General features: G+C 39.8%; 1 protein-coding gene across 6 annotated transcripts in view; it reads right to left on the reverse strand.

Moving 5' to 3' along the window:
* Window positions 1-7,660: 7,660 nt before the first annotated feature.
* LOC120771475 overlaps window positions 7,661-23,077 on the reverse strand; it is a 33,736-nt gene continuing 18,319 nt past the window's right edge. For all 6 annotated transcript variants that reach the window (XM_040099510.1, XM_040099505.1, XM_040099506.1 and 3 more), the window contains 5 exons: window positions 14,142-14,298; window positions 9,538-9,680; window positions 9,316-9,472; window positions 9,132-9,246; window positions 7,661-8,759 (listed from right to left, as the gene is read on the reverse strand). In XM_040099510.1, coding sequence (XP_039955444.1) covers window positions 8,604-8,759; window positions 9,132-9,246; window positions 9,316-9,472; window positions 9,538-9,680; window positions 14,142-14,298 — 728 coding nt within the window. In that variant the 3' untranslated portion in view covers window positions 7,661-8,603. The remainder of the gene's footprint in view (window positions 8,760-9,131; window positions 9,247-9,315; window positions 9,473-9,537; window positions 9,681-14,141; window positions 14,299-23,077) is intronic.

Genomic DNA, 23,077 nt, shown 5'->3' on the forward strand with positions numbered 1-23,077 from the left:
TAAGCAATTACACTGAAGTGACTAGCTTTAGGATGTTTTTATGTATCCACCTTATAAAGGGTCATCCATTTCGAGGTTCCAGGTTGTTTATAGAAAAAACACAGAAACTACAAATTTATTATTATTCGAAAGAACAATCTTTGGCATTTATTTTCTGAAGATCATCTCTTTCAAATGTTGGTCGCGGCTAGGTCTCAGATGGTCCATTCGTTAAGTCCAATTTTCGATGACTCGTTCGAGCATTTCGGCTGGTAACTAGCGAATGACACGGGTGATATTTTGCTCCAAGGGTTGAATCGAAGCGGAATTGTTCGCATAGGCTCTAGACTTTACATATCCCTACAGGAAAAAGTGTAACGGTGTGATATCACGTGAAATTATCTGCTCACCGAAGAGTTTTCTCAAACCTATTGATTGATGCGATGTGTGGGAAACGGCACCGTCTTGTTGACACCAAATTTCGCCGAGATCACGAGCTTCACTTTCTGGTATCACATAGTCGGTTACTATGGCGCGATAACGGTCGCCATTGACAGTTACGTTCTTACTGGGATCATTTTTGAAGAAATATGGACCGACCACCGACCTACAAATCAATTTTGCTAGTTTACAGACCCATTGAGCCAGAAATAGGCCTCATCACTGAACAAAATTTGACTTGGCCGATTATGTTGACCATAAGTTGAACGAAGCGTGCAAAATACATTTTTTACAGAATCTGAATTGTAGTAATGAAGTTGAACGGCTTATAAAGGTGTTCAGGCGAAAATCTTTCCATGATTAAATGCCAAACAGTTTTGAACAAAAATGAAATGACAGCTTGACACGACTAACGCGTGATCTGTCAAAAAAGGTAATTGAAAAAAGTACCTCTACTTGGGTCACCGGTTAGTATGAACTCCTACCTATTCCTATCTATGGCTAATTTTGCTGGTGAAACATTTACTTGAAAATCGATTGCCCCAGTTTCTTGTGAATATGGATAAGGTTTTCTATGATAATGGGGGTTACGAAATTACCTTCAAATGCCAGTAAGCTATCGAAAAATGGATTAACCTAACAGTTGCTAAGTATAAACTTTAATTTAATTTCTTTTTTTACTCGAGCTTATATCAAAACGCCAGCTCTTTTGCTGAATTCGGGAGATATTTCGGCACAAGTGTTTGCGGTTTAATAAATACCTTTCTATACTTTTTCAAAGTGTATGAGGTTAGGTTTCATAACTACGAGGTGTGTTCAAAAAGTATCGCGAATTTTGTGTTTTTTCAAAAACTATTTTTATTTATTCATGAATATCAATTTTGTAACCTTCAAAGTAATCCCCATGAGATATTATACACTTGTGACAACGGCTTTTCCAATCTTCGAAGCACTTCAAAAAATAATTTTTTTATCTTCTTCAGCTCCTAATTCGATGCCGTCTCTATCTCGTCAAGAGAAGCGTAACGTCGTCCTTTCATGGGCCTCTTCAGTTTAGGGACCAAGAAAAAGTCACAGGGGGCCAGATCTGGGGAATACGGTGGCTGCGGCATCATTAGTGTGTTGTTTTTGGCCAAGAAGTCGCACACAAGCAACGATGTGTGAGCAGGGGCGTTATCGTGGTGCAAAAGCCAATTTTTGTTCTTCCACAAATCCGGACGTTTCTGGCGGATTGCTTCGCGCAAATTGCGCATAACTACGTTTAGGTCCTCAGCAACTTCTCTACCGGTGATTCGACGTTTCGCCAATACCATTTTCTCCACTTCATTAATTTTTTCGTCTGTTGTTTAAGTGCTCGGGCGTCCGGCACCCTCTTCGTCGTTCACATCTTCTCGGCCTTCTGAGAACATTTTGTACCAACGATAAACGTTGCTTCGGTCCAAGGTAGCTTCTCCGTATGCCACAGTCAACATTCGGAATGAATCCGCGCACTTAATTTCGTTTTTCACACAAAATTTGATACAGGTTCTTTGATCCATTTTTTTGAATAGGAAAAATCGAAGACGATCCAAAACACGTGCAAGCAAAGCAGCTGTCTACAATTAAATGAACATTCAAAATGGCCGAGCTTGTCGGCATAAGTGAGAGACATGAGTACCAACATAACGCCACAAAAAATTCGAATATACGTAGTAAATTCGCGATACTTTTTGAACACACCTCGTATATCCAATTCTCTTGCTTATTTGGTTATTTCATATTACAATTATTTGAGCTTTTGGAGATAAGCCAACCTCGCTAAAAACGGCTCCTTAGCTAGGCAGAATCTGAAAATGTGTCAGCGTTCATTAATTGAGCGTTTAGAAGCACCTTGTCTACACACTTCAACGGTGCCTACCTGACACCGCCAAAATAGTGCTTCCTTCACAGCCCACCAGCAATCGCTGCACGCCATAATAGGCGGTTAAACGCAGTGCCAATTTCGCGCTGTAATCAATTCTCCCACTGACTCGCTAATTTCGCTTGAGCGCCGCGTGATCGGTAATTGCGCCCAACAGGGTCCATCGAGGCATCTAAATTTCGAATAAACCGAATTAAAATTCATTGACGTGCTGTTGCTCCCTAGTTTCGATTCCCAATGTCCAGGTAATAAAATTAAATACCGTTCTCGTTCCATTTACAGTTACGGCGAAAAGTTAGCGGACATCTCTTCCCTTTTGTTTTTGTTTTGGTTGCTCTTGTGGTCGCTGCTGTTGCTATAGTTTTACACAACCACACAACAACAGCAACAATAGCTGGGGAACGCGACGACACACCCACGATGGCCGATGGCCGAGTCGGATGGATCCGTAACTTGGAATTAATTAAACGAGTGTCACGCGGTAAACAATAATTACAGTGATTAGCGTTGATTGTGACACAGCTGCTGACGTCAATTAAAAACAACGGCAATAATATGAACACAGACAACAACATGCGGCATTAAAATCCAGTGATATGCAAATAACATTCGCAAATAGTGAGTAATTTTGAGCCCGCGCTGGACCCCCACCCGACGGCTCGCAGCCGAGAGGAATGGAGGGAGAAGTTTGGCGAAAATTATATTGCAACATTTGCCAGATTTTGTGTGCGACGCCGAGTAATTCACACGCTTAACGGTGCTTAGTTTTAGGTTAAAATTTAAGTTTTGAACAAATGCTGCTGCACGTAGCTGTGGCACAACCGACCGTATCGAGCATTCGACTGAACTCAGTGATATCAGTTGATCTGAATTTCACTGGCTCCTAAATTATGTTGTTAAACATTAAAGTTCCGAAATTGTCTCGAAAAATCATTGTTGGGCAACTTTAATTACTTAGCAGCCCCCACCGTTGCATACCACAAGTCCATAACGGTGCATAAATTCACATGCACCCTCCCAGGCACCGAGCCACCCAAGCATGTGTGTGTGTGTGATGTGCGCTTGCAGTCGTGTGTCTGGCAATCGAAGCCATTACCTGAAGTTAAAATGCATAGCGGACCCCGAACGCTGCTAAAAGTGACACAGGAAACAGGTAACTCCGCAGATAAACCTAACTGTGAAGTGTGGACAAGCGGACAACGGTCTAAGCACTTCGATCGGACTCCACAGATTCGGGCTGCGCTGGGCTGGGCTAAGAGCCAATTTGGCGTGAATTTGCACGCCAAGCGGTCGTCGGCAGCATCCCTTGAGCAAAGTAAGTCATGCCAACATGAATGGCAACACGAAGGATGGGACAAAAGCAAAAACCAAAGTCGCAACGCGGCACAGTGGCCTGGCTAGCGAGAATGGACAAAGACAAGCAGTGGCATATGTGTGAGCGCGCGTGTGTTCGGGAACGAATGTTAGATGTGGCATATGCAAAGGGAATTCACCGTTTGTGGCGATGCCAAATCGCTCCGATAGCAAATACAGGTGGAACCTTCATGTGAGTGGGTGTGTGTGTGTTTGTGTCTGTCTGTCTGAACGAGTGTGGTGAAAAGAGTGGTTACCGCGAGCTTCGAAATACTGAGTGGCACACACAGTGTTTTACTCAAAGACACTTGAGCTGGGAAAATAATTACTACACCTTGAGGAAGAAATTTTAGCAGCTTTTCTGACAATATGTATAATGGAACATATTCTAAGGGGTTACATGGACTTACGGGGTTTAAAAAATCGATTTTTTTACTACAACATCTCTAGAATATTATTCTAAGTTTTTAAGTTGATCCGAGTAATAGTGTCTTAAAAAAGCCATGAGAACTTGTCACATTTTTCTCGTATTTTTGAAGACGGTTGGCAAGATTTCTCGACAACTACTCAAACGATCTTCATGAAATTTTACACAGGTCTTTGATATACATATAGTTCTTAAAGTCTTAAACGAAGGATTATTTTCGATCAATGTGTGAAAATGTCTGCTAAATATCCAATTTTCAGTCTTTTTCCTTTGTCCAAGTTCTAAGTTAAGTTAGGAGCCGATGTTAGGCTACCTCCGAGCCACTGACGGAAAGTGTGAGAAGCTTTTTCGTGTCATAAATGCGCTCTGAAGTTCAAGGCTGCCTGCCGAGGGGTGACACAACTCAAATGCTTTCGGATCCCAGTGCTTACACTTCCACGCGGCATTCCCCGTCTTTTTTAACTCTTCTTGTCTACTCAACAAGATAGATGCAGCTCTGGCACACTGTGCAACACCTATGCCTCGCCATCGGGGCGTTGGATGGGCGTTGGATGGGCGTTTTTCAGGTGTCACGGTGATATGGTGACAAAATGGGCAGCTTAACGTACAGCCAGCAGAGTGCGGATCACTGCGGTGAGTCGAGTATGCACTTATGTGGTTTCGTTTCATTTGGCGATTTGTGTCGCATCCGGTATGTGGTTTTCCGCTCCTATGCGAAAGTGCCACTGCAACCGAGCGTGAAAGCGGTGTGCGGTGATACGGCAAGTGTGGCGAGCAAGACGCGCAGCGAATGCGCCTGCCGCACTTGCATCACGGGGTCGCCCTATCGCCCTCACGCCAAACTTACTTACTCCCATGGTTGCATCGCTGTGTGCGAGCGCATGTTTGTGTTCAGTAACTGGCCGCTAAATTAAAGTACCGTTGCAATTTGTAACGAACGAAATAAAACAACAAATCTGATTTTGGTTACCGATAAATGTAACACATTCGTAATTGACTGTATTCCAATATCGGGCAACGACATTGCTTTTATTTTTGTTTTTGCTATTTCTTGTTACTCAGTTTTGCATTGCTACTTGCTGTGTAAAATTCGCATTGAACTTTCGTGTGTTGAATAAAATTTCGCTTAATACGCTGTGGCTATAAGTTAAGTGTACTAAGTATTAGTTATTAATTAGAAAACAAATGGCACGGATCTTAACAACGAACTAATTACCATAAGATAACTGTATAAATTATGAGCATAGCATCCATAACTGCAAGAAGTGAATTTTCAACAACTACATACATAAGTTTCTGTGTTTCCTTTGTATTATAATTAGTTAAAATTATCATTATGACAATGAGTGCTTGCTGTGCGTTGCTGTCTTTTCTATTTTTATTGCTATAAACTAATATTTTTATTTTATAAATACATGCTTATACATACAGAAAACGCCATGAATTAAAAATTCGCAGTTGAATTATTATACTCAAATATTTATTTGATTTTTCATAAGCGAAATGTATTCGCAGGTCTAGCCTAAAAAACTCGTGCTAAAAATTTCATTGTTTGGTAAATGCAGATTAAGTGGGTGGGGTCTAAAGGTACATCTCATGGAAATTTGGTAATTATGTATTTAAAATGGAAGTGTTTCCAGTTTGTGCGTAGGAATTTCGGATGTAAGCTCAGAAAGTCATTATGACTTTCAACGAGGGTAGTTAGGTTGTTGCTTGCCCCTGTCTTTCTGCAATGTCTCTCTAACTAACACCTCTGCAATATCTCAACCGAGAGATCTCTCAAAAGTTAACTACAAGTACTTGGCTGTCTTACAAGCTAATTGTGGTGCCTAAATCGTTTTTAAAAGAGATTCTTTGACAATTTCTTCAACCTGCAAGCTGTTTTTATGCGCGAAGTACTCTGAAAATCTATGCGTAAACCTAAGTCTAAAAGCATGTCACCGTTAATCGGTGATGCCTTATAGCTAGCATGCTGAGAACAGCTTCTGTCACGAAAAATGGGGAAGCACTTTATTCTTCTAAATAAAGTCGCTTACGTATAGTGCTGAAAGCAACCACGTGCTGCTGATTCCAGCGAAAATAGGGAGTCTACTCTTTCACTCCGTCTTTTCGAATGTTTCACTTTCGAATATAGATATAGGTTGGTCGAAAAAGTCTTTTCGTATTTCTAATCAAACTTTAACTCATTTTTTTCTTATATTTATAAAGAACTTGGATGAACCAATATGTACTATTTTGGTGGACCACTTTTGCCATTTTTCCGCTAGAGCTATTATTCCATTAGTGTAAAACTTCTTCGCACATTATTGTCGCAATTGATCCAATTTTCGTCTCCTGTTATCATTCGCTTTAGAAATGGTTCGATTTCATTTCGTCTCAGCAAATAATCGCAGATGTTAATTCGATCCATTAAATTTTTCACAGACAATTCATGTGGTACCCAAACATCGAGCTTCTATTTGTAGCCAGCCTGTTTTAAACGGTTCAAAACCGTTTGATGATGAAAGTTTGAGTTTCTCAGCGATGTTATGACTGCTTATGTGCGGTCCTGGTCAATCTTTTCCATAAATGCATGGTCTTTTTCAACGATACCTGTGGGTCTACCAAAGCGAGGTGCATCTTTCACATTGAAATTTCCAGAACGGAAGCGAGCAAACCATTGTTGTGCTACACGAACTGATATACAGCATCGTCTCCATAAACTTCACAAATTTTATTGGTGGCTTGCGTGGCATTCTTCCCTTTTTTATACAAAAATTTCAAAATATATCGAATTTCATCATTATTTTCACTCATTTTTGAACAGCTGCAACTTTTTTCAACTTTCCCGAATTTAATTTTTTTTGTTAAATGAAGCTTAAGACTTCACCATTCCAACACTGTAAGGAATGACAAAATGTGATTGGTAGCATGGGAGATATACGACTGCAACGACATCTATTGATAAAATACGAAAAGACTTTTTCGACTACCCAATATTACTATTGACCTTAATTAATAATTGCAAGTCTTAAAGAGTAATATTTTAATTTTTAAAAAATTAAAAAAAAAACAAAAATTTTGTATTAAACCGTGGATTTTGAATATCAACAATAATTCATAAAAAAATATTCTATTAAATGAATGTGTAAATAAAAGAGGACCACATGTATTACCCAGCTGGTCAATAGTAATATAAGTTCCTCAAGGTTTTTGTGGACTCTCATGTGCTCCACGAACTTCGCGACTTTATTAATTGGCCAGTACAAGTCTACCTTGTAAACATCTTTTTTTACTTTTATAATCTGCAGCGAGCATAAATGTGAATCTTTCTTGACTTGGTATAAAAAATTATGAACAATTTTGAAAAATATTTTTGTAAAAAAAACTAGTCGAAAGCATAATTATTCTCATTATCTGCTTCAGTTAGACTTCATGCACTGTTTCTTTCATCGTACTCCAGCAGTTTCTTTCATCGGACACCACCAGTTTCATCAGACCATTTTTCCCCCGCACGAGCTTTCAAAGAACATGGTTAATCTGCTATTTGTAAAGACTAGTGAACGTAAAAAAGGAAACCATCGAGTTGATTTGTTTCTTTTATATCTGTGATCCATTACATTGCATAAAAATTTAATAAAATTCAATAGCTTATAACTAAATTGATTTAATACATTTATTCTCTTAAAAATATACTCTCCAATGAGTGAAACAACTCACAAATTCTCTTTGTTCCAAAGAAGAGCTAAACGCAAAACAAATACTCATATGCGAGTATATGTATGTGTAAGTGTTGCCACGTGTTAAATCACTTAATCTCGGCGTAATATCTTCATGCCAAATTTTGCAATTTCCATTTCACAATTCATTTTAATTAATTCTTTTATATCGTTTTAATAAACAAGTGCATACAAATACAATCAGTAAATTCAATATGTTTCTACTAAGTCTAACATACTTTATAATTAATTTGTGTATGTGTAGGTATGTACTGTAAAATTTTTGGTCTTGTTGGTACTCTAAACGTGTAATTTTGTGTGAGTGTTGGTAATTTTCTCTTAAATCAGGCTTCCTGTGCCCTAAATTTTAATTTTAACTATAACTTCTAATTCCGCACATTCTCGCCTCTTCTACTCTTCATGCACCCTTCCAACTCTCCATTAGCACTCTACTAACTGCATATGTTGTTTCAAACAAAGCTACAATATTTCTATATATATATCCATTTCATTAATCCCATTTAAATACTAAGATGTGTGTGTGTGTCTTTCTTCTTGTTCTTCTTGATACATTGCAATGTCTTCTATTTGTTTTGCTTTTTAACTTAAATTATACAGCTACATGCCGTAATCTCTTAATTCACTTTTAAATTTCAAATTCGTTTTTACAACTGTATAAGTCCGTTTCCCAAAAAACTGAAGAAAATTCGTTGCTCTCAAACAATTAAGAGATTATTAGTAATATCTTAGGAAAAATCAAAGCAGCAAAATATTTTTTGTAATTTTACGTTGCCACACTTTTCATCTATCTAATGCTCATGTGTGCACCGAATGCCGCAACGGCACCTGATATGATAAGCACGACCGCTCGACCGAGATGCGACTGATATCGGGACACGCCGTCATCGCTGAGTCCATCATGGCACATTTCCGGATGTCGTGTGAAGTCCTCACAGTAGATCTGAAATGTTAAACGGTTAAATTTAAAAGATTACTCCAATTGCAATGTGGGAAGCGCCGTAGATGATGCTCGGATTCTTCCCACTGGACCGCAGATATGCTAAAATAATAAATACTGCTGCAAATGTAGCAACCCAAAGTGAATAGTTCGAAGGTCTTCTGGCTATGGGTCGCAACGACTCTTAATGAATGAAAAATCTGTTATCATCTCAGATTTTTGCTTAAAAAATCGTAGGCTTGTGAAAGCGGAGCAAGTACCCCACGGGACATCAACGGCTTATGCATTTTGAAACCATTAATGGATTTTCTTAAATTTACACTCATCCCCTTATAACATACATACATACATATATGTTTCTTAATTTGGTCTCACCTTCGTTAGGCTGTGCGCATATTTGTCAACCAGTTCACGTGTGAATTTCGCCGCGTCGTGGCCGCATATCTTGCGGGCGGCATCTTCAGAGCAATCCACCAACTCATTGATGGAACTGCATTTGAATAACGGAAAGTTTCAATTAGTTAAAAGTAATGACTTGCAAATTTTTACTACAACGCACCAACAAATTGTTTTTATATTTTCATTCAAAGTGATGTTCTCGTGGTTCTCCTGATTCTTGTTGGGCTTCAAAAACACCATTGTTTCCTTATAGCGATTGGCACAACCCTCAAATTCCTTTTTGGCTATTTCCGAACAATGCGCGTGCTTTAGGTATTCTAGAAATGTTTACAACAAATAAAGTGGCGGGATTTTCAAATATTTTAATAATCTTTCAACTTACCATCCTGAAACTCGCCTTCGTTACACAAGTCACGAATGAATTGATTTGTGCCGTGGTACAGTTTATTGAATTGGTTCCTTTGCTGCAACGGCATGCAGCGCCGCGTGTAACTCTGGATGCAACGAACGCCCTTTTTCAGTTCACTAAAATATAAAGAGAGCATATAAATATAAAGAGGAGAATTAGGAACTATCGACTAATATCATCTGGGAACTCGGTCATATAGGAATAGAAGAAAATGAAAAGGCAGAATTCCTTTTATCCTGCCCCAGGCCATTCTGTTCCTTTAGGGGTTGTTTGAAGAACAGAGGAACTAGAGGAACACCTCAGGTCTGGGAATATAAGCAACCCCTGTGTGTAGCAAAAAGCTGTAGTGTCGATGGGGGACAGACCACAAAGCTCTTACTTTTAGGCAAAACGGAGCTCAGTAAAATTATAGATGTCACAACAGGGCACCTATTCTTAAGATCCCAGTTTCAGAAAATAGGAAATGTAGATTCGACTGAACGCAGACCATGCGCGAAGGAAGGTGAGACGCTGGAACACTATCTATACTCAGCCTTCAGCCGGATGAGAAGGAACATATTTCACCGCTTCCAATACTCCAACTTAAGAGAGATTGGGCAGCTGGGGTGGAAAGAAATCGTTTTAGTTTTCACCAAATCCAATGAGTTGGTAGATAACTCTTATTTAGGTTATCACTCGGGGCTTAAGTGCAGCCGCCTGCGTTCCAGCGCTCATGTCAGTTCATTTTTTTTAAGATAAACTATTTTGAGCATTACATTCCCTCACGACCACAAAATACAGAGAAACTTTTTGTTATTCAATAGAGCGCTCTCACGGTGGAAACTAAAAAGATTAAAAAATAGGAAAACCCGTTAACTTTGGTTTCACCGGAGCTAGAATACACTTCACAAATAAAAAAGTTTCCAAACAAGGATTTGATTTGACCAAACAGTTTTTATAGCAAATAAATATTACACTAATCAGATATCGGAGGTTCCGACAGTTTCTTGGGGAAAAAAGGGCATGTGCGAAATTTCAGATCAATATCTGAGAATCTGAAGACTAGTTAGTTATCGACTCAACTCGTCACGCTGATTATTTATATGTATATACGAAGAAAAGGTTTTTTGTTTAATTTCTTTAGTTGACTGCAATTCAGTTGTAAAAGCAATAAAAGGTATTAAAGGATTCCGGGCTAGCGTGGCCAGCCTTTTGAAGTGCTTCAAAGCAGAGTTGAGTGCAATTCGCCTAACCAATAATAGTGGGCTTTGTGTACTACATTCTAAAGAACACAGCAGACCACTATAAAATAAGTCTATTGTGTAATCATAAAGGAGAACTTCAACTTTTGACCTATTCTAATAACTTTAAGACATGACGTGTTTAATGCAACACAGAGTTCATTTGTAATTCATACGAATTCTTGATTTTTCCATAACCGCATTAACCCCCATCCTCTCGATGTGATGACGAAAAAATTTGTTTTGGAAATTCAATTTGGCACATGCTTTTACTTACTTATGTAACGAACCGAAAGTTTTTTCAGACTCATTTTACAAAACAGATGATCCGCTTGGAATTTTTAATGAACTCGATTTTTATCCGCTAGATGAACGCGTATACGTGTGTGTATGTGTGTGTGTGGGTGTGAGTGTGAGTGTGCCCTTTTTGTTTTGCCCAAAAGAGAGCAATCATTCGCAGCATTGGCTTAGTGGGAAGTGGACAAACGCACTGAGTGCTGCATACCAAGTGCCAAAGGTTGACCACTGAATGATAACGGTATTTACGAGCACAATGAAGAACGTATTGCTTCCGGCCATGGAGTGGTAGTTGCAATCAACACAAATTTTCGTGTAACTAAATAGGCACACGATAACTGTCGGACTAGTGGAGTCCCGTCTAAACGAAGAAAAACACCATGAGAATTGCCGTTCAAATTGTATCTTCCGAGCGAGCGCAGAGAGCACGTAAGCGAACGCACGAATGAATTGGCAAGTGGACGAATGCATTGATATCACAGATACAAACGTAAACACCATCCGAGGCGAGCAAAAGCATGAAGTTTAAAATCAAAACTTCGAGTTAACTTCTGTGCGCATCGATGTGTTGCGTTCTTCGTCGGCGTAAATAGCCGAACAATAGACCGTTATATACCGAAGCACACATTCGTCAATATGTAGAATAAATACATATGTATGTATATTTGGTATAAGTGGACCCAAAATGTCTTTGCTATTAGCAAAACAACAACATTTTTGAGGTTTCTGCTTTGTAGAAGCACTGATGCATTGTTAAAAAAGAAAATGTTTTGCCAACTTCATTAAAGACCTCCCGCAATTTCATTCGAATCGCGGATGCAGGTCTCATCTTCATCAATATTATTTCTGAAGTGAAAAAAACGTACATCAAAAATTGGAAGTTGATCCAAAGCCCGTCTAAATTTTTAGTAATGGATTCTACAACACATTGTCATTAAATTTTTGCTGTGACGTAGGAAGTTACAAGGTTAAGTTAATTTATATTTACAATTGTAAAAAATACCGCTTTTCCTACTATGCTCTGTGGATACTAGAGAGCTCAATCATCTGCTCCATCAAAATCTGCAAGCACCCCGGTACCAGACAAGGTGATTCCCTCTCTCATGCCTCTCTATCAATATAACGCTGGAAAAGGTGATACGTGACGAGTATGTAAAACACAGTGGCGCTGCCTACTCTAAAAACTCTGTAAGTGCAATATTACTGGAGTACGCAGATGATATTGTCATCGTAGGCCTTTACAACAAAGCCGTCAGCGCGGCTTTTTCCAGCCTAAAAAACAAACGAGAAGCTAGTCTTGTAGTGAAGGAGGACAAAACCTGGATACCACACACAAAGATTCCTCGCGTTTTGGGATTTTACATAAACTTCTCATTTGAAATTTTTAAGAACTTTGTATTTCTCGGAATCAGTATAAATTCCACTAATAATCTAAGCCTGGATATTAATCGCAAATTAACTTGCAACAGAAGCTACTTTGGGATATATAATTGAGAAGCAGATCCGTCTCGCATTTTCTCATTCACATGGAAGATGATCCTCCAGCAAACAATGGAAGCAAGGTCACTGAAGTACAGAATTCGCCTTCCTTGACATTGAAGTTGCTTTTGGTAACGCACCTCACGCAAGCGTTATCAAGACACTGTAGAAAAGCAACGTGCCGGCTCCAGTATGCAGATGGATAGAGGTCTGAAACAACTGTGGGGGAGAGCAAGATTCGTCTTGACACTACGAGGGGCTGTGGAGCTCCATCCCCCCTGCTATGGAGCCTGGTAGTAGATGAGCTCCTTCAATTGTGCATTAGCAAGGGAATTCTTTGCCAGGAGTACGCCGCTGACATTGTCAGCGAGGCAAATTTTGTAGAACACTCTCTGCAACAATGTTCAAAGGGTCTTGGGTCTAGCAAAAGGATAGTGTAACACGGTATGGCTAAGTATTGTTTTAACCCGGCAGAAACAACCGTGATCCCTTTTACTAAGTGAAGATCTCTTCCGGGCGCCCACGCATTCAATGGGCGGATCATATGCATAGCGAACTGTCTGCAGTTGGAATATACAACTGTCGTGACCTCTCAAAGGGTAGAGCCAACTAAATGTAGTGCCAAAGAAGAAGAAGAAGATACCACTCATAAACCCGAAAATTGTTGCGAACCAAAAAAATATCTCTAGCAAAAATACATAGTAACAAGAACAAAATAGAAGGGGCATCTCTTGATGAATCTGAAGCAAAGACGGTAGCTTGAACCATCTGCAGACAGCGCCACCTACTTTTCGATATCAAGGCATCTATAGAACAACTAAGCAGTTCTAAAACAAATGCTTTGGGAACTAAACTTCAATAACATTCCTAAAAATCATCCAAAAGTTATAAGCTCAATTTGAGCTTGTGATATATGTATGTCTGGATATTTATGGATGTATTGGACGCTATTCGATTAACTTTGAAGCACGACCACAAAATTAATTCCCAACAAAGAGAGAATTCTATAAAATTAGACAGCGGTTTGCCCCAGCTCTGCGTCTTATCAAAAACGCGATTGCATTGAAGTAACTGTAATTTCGAAATTCCGCAAGCTAAGCAACTCTATTTATGACTTCAATAATTAAAATCTCGCACTAAGGCAGCGCCACATTTTATAATTATGACACCTGATTGCGCCAGATTTAAGGGACGATGGCCTGAGCTGATAGTGTTAAGGTTTGTAGCCAAAATGCGAGAATTCGCCCGTAGATTTGCTGAAAATTAGAAGGTTATATTAATTTTGCTAGTAAAAACCACAAATTGCACAGCGCAATTAATTCCTGCGCTGAATGAAGAAAAAGAGACCGAGAAACAGCCAAAAAAGAAAGTCGACTACACTTAGTAATTACTTGCACCCTGCCATTAGAGCTTCGTAGTGATGAGCGGCGCAACAAACTGCGCGCAGTCAGTTTGCTGGTGGCCACCAGGTAAAGCATGCAACAGCAGCGGTGCGCTAGGCAGAAGGGGGGGAGGGTAAATGCGGAATTAAATAATTGAAAAAAGAAACTTTTTCTTTTCTCGTTGATAACGTTGACTTACTTGCAAAGTTTAAGCAGTTCGTCCTTCTTGGCAGCTCCGATGGATAATTCGGAGGTTAAATGTAGCATATCCAGAGGCTCAGCACATTTCGTAAACTCCTCCTGGCCGCACTCCTCACCACGAACGCCAGCCACCAGGTCGCTGCCGAGGATTGCAACTGAAACGATACGAAAAGCGAAACAGTATAAACGAAAGTTACAGAAAATGTCGTCACATTAGAGATGACAATAATTGTGGCCGCATGCCTGCCGGGGAGGGGGCGCGGCGGTGAGCGTAGCAAGAAACTTTGATACAAAATGAGAAACTTCGAGTTGCTGCAACTTGCAGTCGGTAGCTGCAATCAGTGGTACCAGCGACTCAGTGCGGCCCACCGTCTATTGGGCCGATGTAAGCGTGTGTGTGAGTGTGTGATGTACTGCGCCCACCGTGCCACTGACTGTCTTGTACGTATGAAGAACGAACTCATCACAACACACCGGGCGGCGGCGGCGGCAGTGGCGATGGCGACACTCAATGTGGCTGAACAACAAAGTTGAGAATGTGCATCGAGGGTAATAAAATCCTCTGTACGTTAAATTGCTAGCAAACGTAGTGTACGACAACAATAACACCAACAACAAAGTAGCCCAACTGCCGAGCAGCAGCATGGCTCAGCGGGCGGGGTGTTCGAGGCAGCGTCGGCAAGCGCGGTGACTGCACAGCGTTGGGTGGGTTAAGGGACAGCCGTTGTTGGCGCTGATGCTGTTACTGGTGCTGGTGATATGCGGTGTTTTGGGGTAAAAGGCCACCAAGCGGTTAAATTGAAATATTGCACTTTTTATTGCAGTTCCTTTGGTCAATAACGCTGATAAATGGAGCTTGGGTAGATTCCAAATCGTATTTATCGCACATGCTTGTTTGTTTGTGGTAGTGCTTAAGCGAGAGGATGGCACTATGCGCCCTTTTATGCCTTGGCTGCCGTTCTCCCGACCTCCCGTCCTCCTTGCTGTGCATATTCGCAGCAAACATGTGTCCGCACGCACATACATACATACATATATTGTGTTGTGATCAGTTTGGACAAATGAGAGATGCGGCGTTTTGATAAAAGTTGGCCAAGACGTGCCAAAGTTAAGGATTCGTTGAAAGCAAAGACGTTCGAGTGACTCGCATAACTCTGAAGGTACAAGCAACAAATGCTGGCAGATTACGCATTGCGTGTGCTTTCAAGCTTTCGCCCGAAACGTAGCTACACAAGCACCATATTCATCTTTGTAAATTCAGTCATTCAGATTTTGAAATTGCAGAAAACTTTGCAGTTGCGCTGGGCTGGCTTCACAAGTCAACCATTGGGAGACGAAGCCCACTTTCCACAAATCGAAAGCAATCAGATCAATACTCTAAAGTAATAAATACTTTACCAGAACCAATAAGATCAACGCAAGTCAAGGGTTCGATAACGGTTTAGGACGAAAATGCAAGCAAAAATGGTAGTTCTTATAGCGCTGGTCCCTGAACAATAAGTCCGGTACAAGCTTCGGCAAACGTATAGGTGCCTTTTGTAAAACGATGTGAAGCATCTCACGACTTCTCAAACGCCACACCGCGATATTTTAGTATACATATATACATTGTGATTTTGGTGTATATTTTGGGAATAAAACGCGTTCTTGCTCGACTCGTTTCGATAAAGCTGAATTTTTTTCAAAAAGAGCATCGGAAACACTTCTCTTTGGATATGCTTCATCGGGCGAATTCCGATCCCACATTCATGGAGAGCATTATAACTGCAAGTCAACAATCACCGGAATGGAACCCGTTTTCAGTCGAACGAAGGATAAAACAAAATTCGCTGAAGGCTGAAGCCCATTCCAAAAAGTGCTTATTAAAATTGTTTGGAGGACTGGAAAAATCTTTGGCATAAGTGTATTACATCTGGCGGGGATTACTTTGAAGGTGAAAAAATAAATATTGAAAAATAATTAAATATTTTGCCTTTTATTTACAATTTATGGGTACTCTTTGTCCCCAATGCATGAGCTGTCTAAAACGATTTCAAATTTTAATCCTTTGAAATTGGATTAATAATGACCCAATTACGTGGGAAATTCGACTTTTGCTATTATCCACCAAAAGTTCGAAAAATTTTATTTCAGAAAAAAATATATATATTCCAATCCATCGGAAGTGAACATCTCCAACAAGTGTTTGTTGTAGACATTAAATTCGAAATTAACTAAGACCAGCCACAGCTTTTGGAACGAATTCGATGAACCCAATTTTCGAGTGCTTCCAATAAATCAAGTCGTATGTCATGAATAGCATGTCAATATTGATTTCTAAAGATTAAAGAGAGTTTGGTTTATTGCTAAAGACCAATCACTTCAAATAACCATACAAGAAGTAGTCTAATGGTGTTAAATCACAACTTCTTGGAGATCATTAAATGTCACAATTTCTTAAAATAATCGAATCTTCAAACTTTTCTCACAGTAATTCGGTTGTTGCACGTACTGTGTGATACGTAGCCCCGCATTGCTGAAACCAGATGTTGCCAAGATCAACTTCTTTCAATTGCAGCCATAAAAAGTTGGTTATCATCGATCTATACCACTCTCCATTGACAGTAACGGTGTCACGGTTGAACATTATGTAAAGAAATTTTGAACAATTCGACGATTAGCGAGAACAGGTGGACGATTGTTGCGACCATAAAATGGCAAAAGCGCTCGAAAAGTTGCAATTGGAGAACCTTTGGTTTGATAATATAATTAATTATTATGTAAACGTTGTTCTTGCGTATATCTTTCCATGATGAAATTGTAAGCATTACTGAATACAACGACAAATAAATTAAAGATGATGACATCTTAAAAATGGCCAAAACGGCACTTATAAATCAAATCATCCCTATTGGAAGACCTGTTACTGCATTGTTATGAACAGAAAAGTTGAAGGAAGAATAAAGCTCGTATTATAAATACCTCATTTGAATTCATTACAAGGGGGCATATGATTGCGAATGCGATATAAGAAGCTTCGATATTGCTAACCTAAATTCCGGTTATTGAGTAATAAGTAAGGTTTCATATTTATTTTTGCCTAGCTTTCCTTGGTGTAAAGCGAGAAACTTCATTCGTAATTTCTATCTCTTCAATGGGGTCGACACTTATGTAAAGCAAACAAACTACTATCACACACCCTGCAACGGTCAGGAGGCCTTTGAAGTTTGAGTGAGTGGCTTTTGCTGAGATTCTGTTGGATAATCTTTGAATTCTTTATCAGATGCCCTTAGAGCTACATATGTACTTATATGCAATGTACACATGCTTGAGAAATAATAAGACACGCAGAAGTAACAAGCTGCTCACTTGTGACACGCTCACATACACCTACACTTGCGTGCAAAACTAAGCATTGTATATTGTATAAAGCTAAGTACTCCGTTTTCTGTCTCATTTGATATTGTCACAATGAATATGCAACATGTGTACTTATGTATCTATGTTTGTATGTGTGTATGTTTGTATGTATGAAGTAGTAGTAGTAGTATGAATAGAAAGACGCTTGATTGTGTGTGCGTGTGTGTGTTGCTGCACATATCCTTAAGGCCAGACGGATTGACCATTCTGAGCCAATTTGATTTCACCATATACACTCCATCCATACACAAATATGCATTCAGCTGCGTTTGTAAGTGTGTGTGTGTGTGTTGTGTGCATACGACTATGAACCATACAATATTTTATTTGCTTAGCATTCGAGCCGCAGCTGCAATTCTTGTCATTGTCTTTCCCATTTAACTTTTACTCTTTTTTCCAATTTATTTTCTTTTGCTCCTTTTTTCCACTTTTATTTCTATTTTTGTTTTCATCTTCCATTTTCTCTATTATATTTCTTTTCTGCTTACAGCGTGCGCACTGTTGTTGCAGTTGTTGCTGTAGCATTTTAGTTTTTGCCAGTTTAAAAAGTTCGCCGCTGCTGCAATAACAGCAACAACAACAAAAAGTACAGAGTCTCACTATAAATCAACAAATGTTGGCATTGCAATGCTAGAAAAAAGGGAAAAAGCGAAACAGTGAGCACACAAAAATTGAACAACTCACACACCACACTCACACTCACACGCCTGCGTACACACACGGCATGGCATCCTTGGCAATTCTTCCCTTGTATCCTGGCATGGATATCGCACGCTGCCGGCCAGTTTACACAGCATGGAAAGCTCGATTGCGTCTTTCTGCGTACGGACACACAGCACACACACACATAAATGCGTTCTAACAAACACACAGACACATGTGTGTATGTGTGTAGTTATTTGCTCGCGCCCAGCGTATTTATTTGCGTGTGGTATTTGTAAAGTATGTGCAGGATGTATAAATATGCGCATATTCGGAGCGGCCTGCATCGGTCATCGGTCGTTTGGTGGCTGCGTTACTGCGTTACTGCATCTATGCAACAACAGCAACAGCCTGGTGCAAACGAGACGCGCCGCATTCCAGCACCGTTCACCTGCCGCCGCTGCGTGCGCACCGAATTGTTGCTGGCCGCGTGCTGCGGTTGCCAGCCTTTTTATAGACATTCGAACACATATTTGCTCAACTTGCCATTAATTTTTGAAATGCATCGAAAATTGAAAACAGCAGGAAAAGGCTGTAAAGCATTTCCGTGTATTCATACAGCACGAGTATAAACGCTACGTTGCGTTGCGTTGCTCGGCAATGAATTGCACGGCTATAAGTCCCAGCAGGCTCTACGCGCCATTCATTCATTCCTTTCTTCATGATTTGTTCATATACTTTATTGATAATTCGCTCAAGCCCCCCTTTCTCGTTTTATTTACTTCTCTGAGTTGTTGTTCGTGTTGTTATTTTTTGGCTCGCATGCTGGTATGCCGACCAGGCACGAGTCTGGCATGTGTATTTGGATTCGCATATGCAGTGATGCTGTTTTATTAACTTCCCGAATCAATGTGATATGCGTGCAGTTAAACATTAGGGGTGTACATTTTTTATTCGTCCGGAGAAAATGTAGCATGAAGTTTCCAATTAAACATAGACGAAAACTATTTTGAATCGTTTTCATATTGCAGTTCTCTTCGCCACAGGCAATAGCAACGCCGCCATCTAGCGGTGTCAAGCAATTTGTACTTTTTGAGCTCTTGTAGTAATATGTCTTATTTGTTCGGTTTTCATTTTCTACATAAATTCATTCAAACATTTTTACATTCGAAACGCGGAGCACATGATGCTTTAGCCGTGCATTGAATCAAAATGCACATCGAAAAATCAACCCTTGATTGTAATGCTGCCTTATCATAGTATGATATTATTGTTGAGAGCATTACGCTCTACCCTAATGTTTGAGCAGATGTTTATGTATGGATTTTTTGATTTAAGTAGTTCTTTAGTGATTTTATTTATCAACGTAAACTGATAAATAAACAATAATGCCATTAAATACAATTTGTGTCAATGCACTTTCATGAATATTATATTAAACATCAACTGCGAAGGTGTGAAGGTGTTATTCCTCAATTCTGACCACAAAAAATCCATCATCCAACTCACACAATAATGGAAATGCATAAATATTGCGGTTATTGTAGCCGACGTTGGCACAAAAAATCATAAAAATAAAGAGTCTATCGAAGTGCTAAAAACTTGTAAGTTCCGTAAGATAACCTTCAAATGCTTTGCGGTCTTTCTCCACATCACATAAGTAGGAACCTACAAGTTCTCAGCTCAGCACGAATAGATAATTGACAAATCTCTTGAAAGGTATGCCCCTGGTTGTCTAAAAGAAGCCTCTAATTGAACAACTTTCCTATCCTAAATTACTGTTATAGACTACAGGAAGCTTTTAGAGACCTGGAATTGTCTAGGAAGCTTTCAATGATAGCAGATGCAGACTTTGAAATTATAGGATCAATCACGAAGAAGAAGTATTTCATATTTTTCCTTTGGAAACTGCCAATAGAGTTATCATAGTTAGATCGGGTAGTCAAAAAAGTCTTTTCGAATTTCAAATCAAACGTCAACTTATCTTTTTTATATTTATAGTAATAAATAAATAAACTCGGCTCTGACCGTTTTTTCGACTGCTTGCTTCAATCTCATCAGTTGTTGAAAGTAAAATGTAGAATCAATCATTCGTCCACGCTGGAAGAGCTCATAGTGGATGATTCCTTTCCAATCCCACCAAACAATCAGTATAACCTTTCGAGGCGTCAATCCTGGATTTTCGATCTTATTTTAACATTATTATCGTATTTGATTCACTTTTCGTCTCCTGTTAGCGTTCGCTTCAGAAATGGTTCGATTTCTTTTCGTTTCAACAAAGAATCGCAGACATTTCATGTGGTACCCAAACATCGAGCTTCTTTTTGTAGCCAGCCTTTTAAAAATGGTTCAAACCCGTTTGATGATGAATGTTAAGTTCCTTAGTGATGTCATGGCTGCTTATGTGACAGTTCTGGTCAATCTTTTCCACAGTTTCATCGACTTTTCCAACGATAGGTCGACCAGAGGTCGACAAAGTGCATCTTTTACATCAAAATTTCCAGAACGGAAGCTAGCGAACCATTGTTGCGCTAAACGAACTGATACAGCATCGTCTCCGCTGCGTGGCATTCTTCTCTTACTCTACTATGATATGACACAATGTGATTGGTAGCACTGGAGATATACTGCAACGACATCTATTGACAAAAAACGAAAAGTCTTTTTCGACTACCCAATATAATTGTTCCGAGACAAAGACGGTTGTTTCAATGGGAAACTGAATTAAAATTGACTGCCCTTTAGCAGGTACCTTACTTCAACTGTATGGTAGGTTCTTATTTATAGACCTTATACTTATGGATATTATATTTACCTTTTCTGTTAAGGAATACTTTTGGTTTTAAAATCTTTCAAGCTACTTATCTTCTAAAACCGTTATATAGTTGCAAGACGCTTTCAAAATTGTTTCTTTATTTTAGAATTTTTCACAAGTCGTTTTAGTGTGAAACCTCAAAGAGCGGAATGCCCATATTTACAAGGACAATTCGTGGGCAACTAATTACAGGCGCGTGTTAAATGAATTGTCACTTTGGCGCTCTTCACATCATTTTAGATAATTTCGAACGCAAATAAGTCGCAAAATCAAATCAAGAGCCTCATTTGTCCACACCAATAAAGCGCTCGGACAGTTGTCAACGCCTGTCAGTCTCGGCATTCCGAAAGCTGTTATCCCCGCCTGCGCCACACTCCACAAAACTGTAAGCCCGTGTGAGTGCGCCACGGCAGCTGAAAAATTGCGCGATTGTTTGAAAGGACATTTCAACGCGTCGCAAATGCAAAATGGGGATGCGCGCCGCCATTGTGGATGATTTTGTGTGAATTTGTGACATTTCAAAGGATCCGCACAGCTGCTGGCCGTAGCAAACGCTGGGCGAGTATTTTTAGCACATCATCAGTCAGCGCGGCAGGCTGATGTACGGGTTTACTTATTTACCTTCCACAATCAAGTGAAATCGCATCCACACCCACACATTCGCAGTCGCGCGCTGCCATCTATTTAGGTATGTTAATAGGAAATGAGCTGCACCAGTAAAATTGCAAATCAATTACGCTTTATTCCACAACATTGAGTTAAAATACCGTCGCATCCTGCCAACACTTTTTACATCCACACACACATACGCGCACACACACATACGCATTCAATCAATATGTGGCAGTGCATTTACGATTTACGTACGTGCATTTGTGCATTTGTGCTTACGGAGAGCGACCTGTTTATGGTAACATAATTACGTTGAGGTCACGCATGATGGATACATTGCACACACCGGTGACCGCCAACGGAAATTATGCACAGCATTTCAGTGTGCGCGCATTTGGCGCATTTAACGGCTGTGTGTGTATTTAAAGGTGATGTTTAAATACACATTGGCTTATATGCGAGGGCTGGAAGCCCCGATACGACATTATTTGGCATTGCACCTAGTGACTCAAGTTCTTCACAGTAAAAGGGACTTATGCGGCGGTAAGACCATTTTGTAAGTAACATGGCTCTGTACGTTATTGTTGTTGTAGCGACTGAGATATTCCTGAAGAAATTTCGAGGTATGGTGCCGAGTTAGCAATCCTTAGCCAGCTAAAAATCCGGCTCCATTCCGGTTACATAAACCCAACGTCGTGAGAACAGACTTTATAGACTCGTCCGCTCGCTTTAATTCACATTCCAAATTGAATCAAAAGACAATCGGTTTTTTGACCCCACTGAAGACTGAAATCGATTCGGTAAACGGGTTCAATGTTTAGCTCCGTTAACCAAAGGATGCTTTGCTGCTTTTGGATGCCGGAGAAACCCGAACATTCGGTTAAAATGTGTGCGCATTTCCACCCACTCATATTTCGAATGCAAATACCTGCAAGCACGCCTGAATATTTGACGTGGCGTGTCGGCGTGTCGCGCTGACTGCTTGACTGTCTGTTTACCTCCGCTTTTCATTACGAACATAAGCGGCATACGAATTAAATTGGGATTTTACGAGTTCCATATTTGCGCAGCGTTGCCATACGTTCGAGTTCCGATTGCAGATGAGACCTGGACGATGAGTGCACCTGCGCTCCGTTGGAGTATGAATAATGCATGTCATTCATTATAAAAATGCAGATGATTATGTGGAATGTGCGAAAAAGGCTGTTGAACACTTGCTGTTGTTGGTATTACAAACATATGTATGTACATATGTTTTTGTATTTGCGATGTTCGGCCTTCACGCGATGCTATAATATTTATTTTTCAATTCGTGGCTGTGGTTTTCGGCAGAAAAGTTCCAATTTAATTTTAATAAATAACTACATTGCTCATATGAACCCCCATCCACAGTTATATGTGGTAGTTGTACTATGTGTATGTACAGTTGTGTGACAAGAATAGTTAATTGCGCTTAAAAGTTCAAA

Source organism: Bactrocera tryoni, chromosome 3 (genome assembly GCF_016617805.1).
Source record: "Bactrocera tryoni isolate S06 chromosome 3, CSIRO_BtryS06_freeze2, whole genome shotgun sequence".
NCBI lineage: Eukaryota > Metazoa > Arthropoda > Insecta > Diptera > Tephritidae > Bactrocera > Bactrocera tryoni.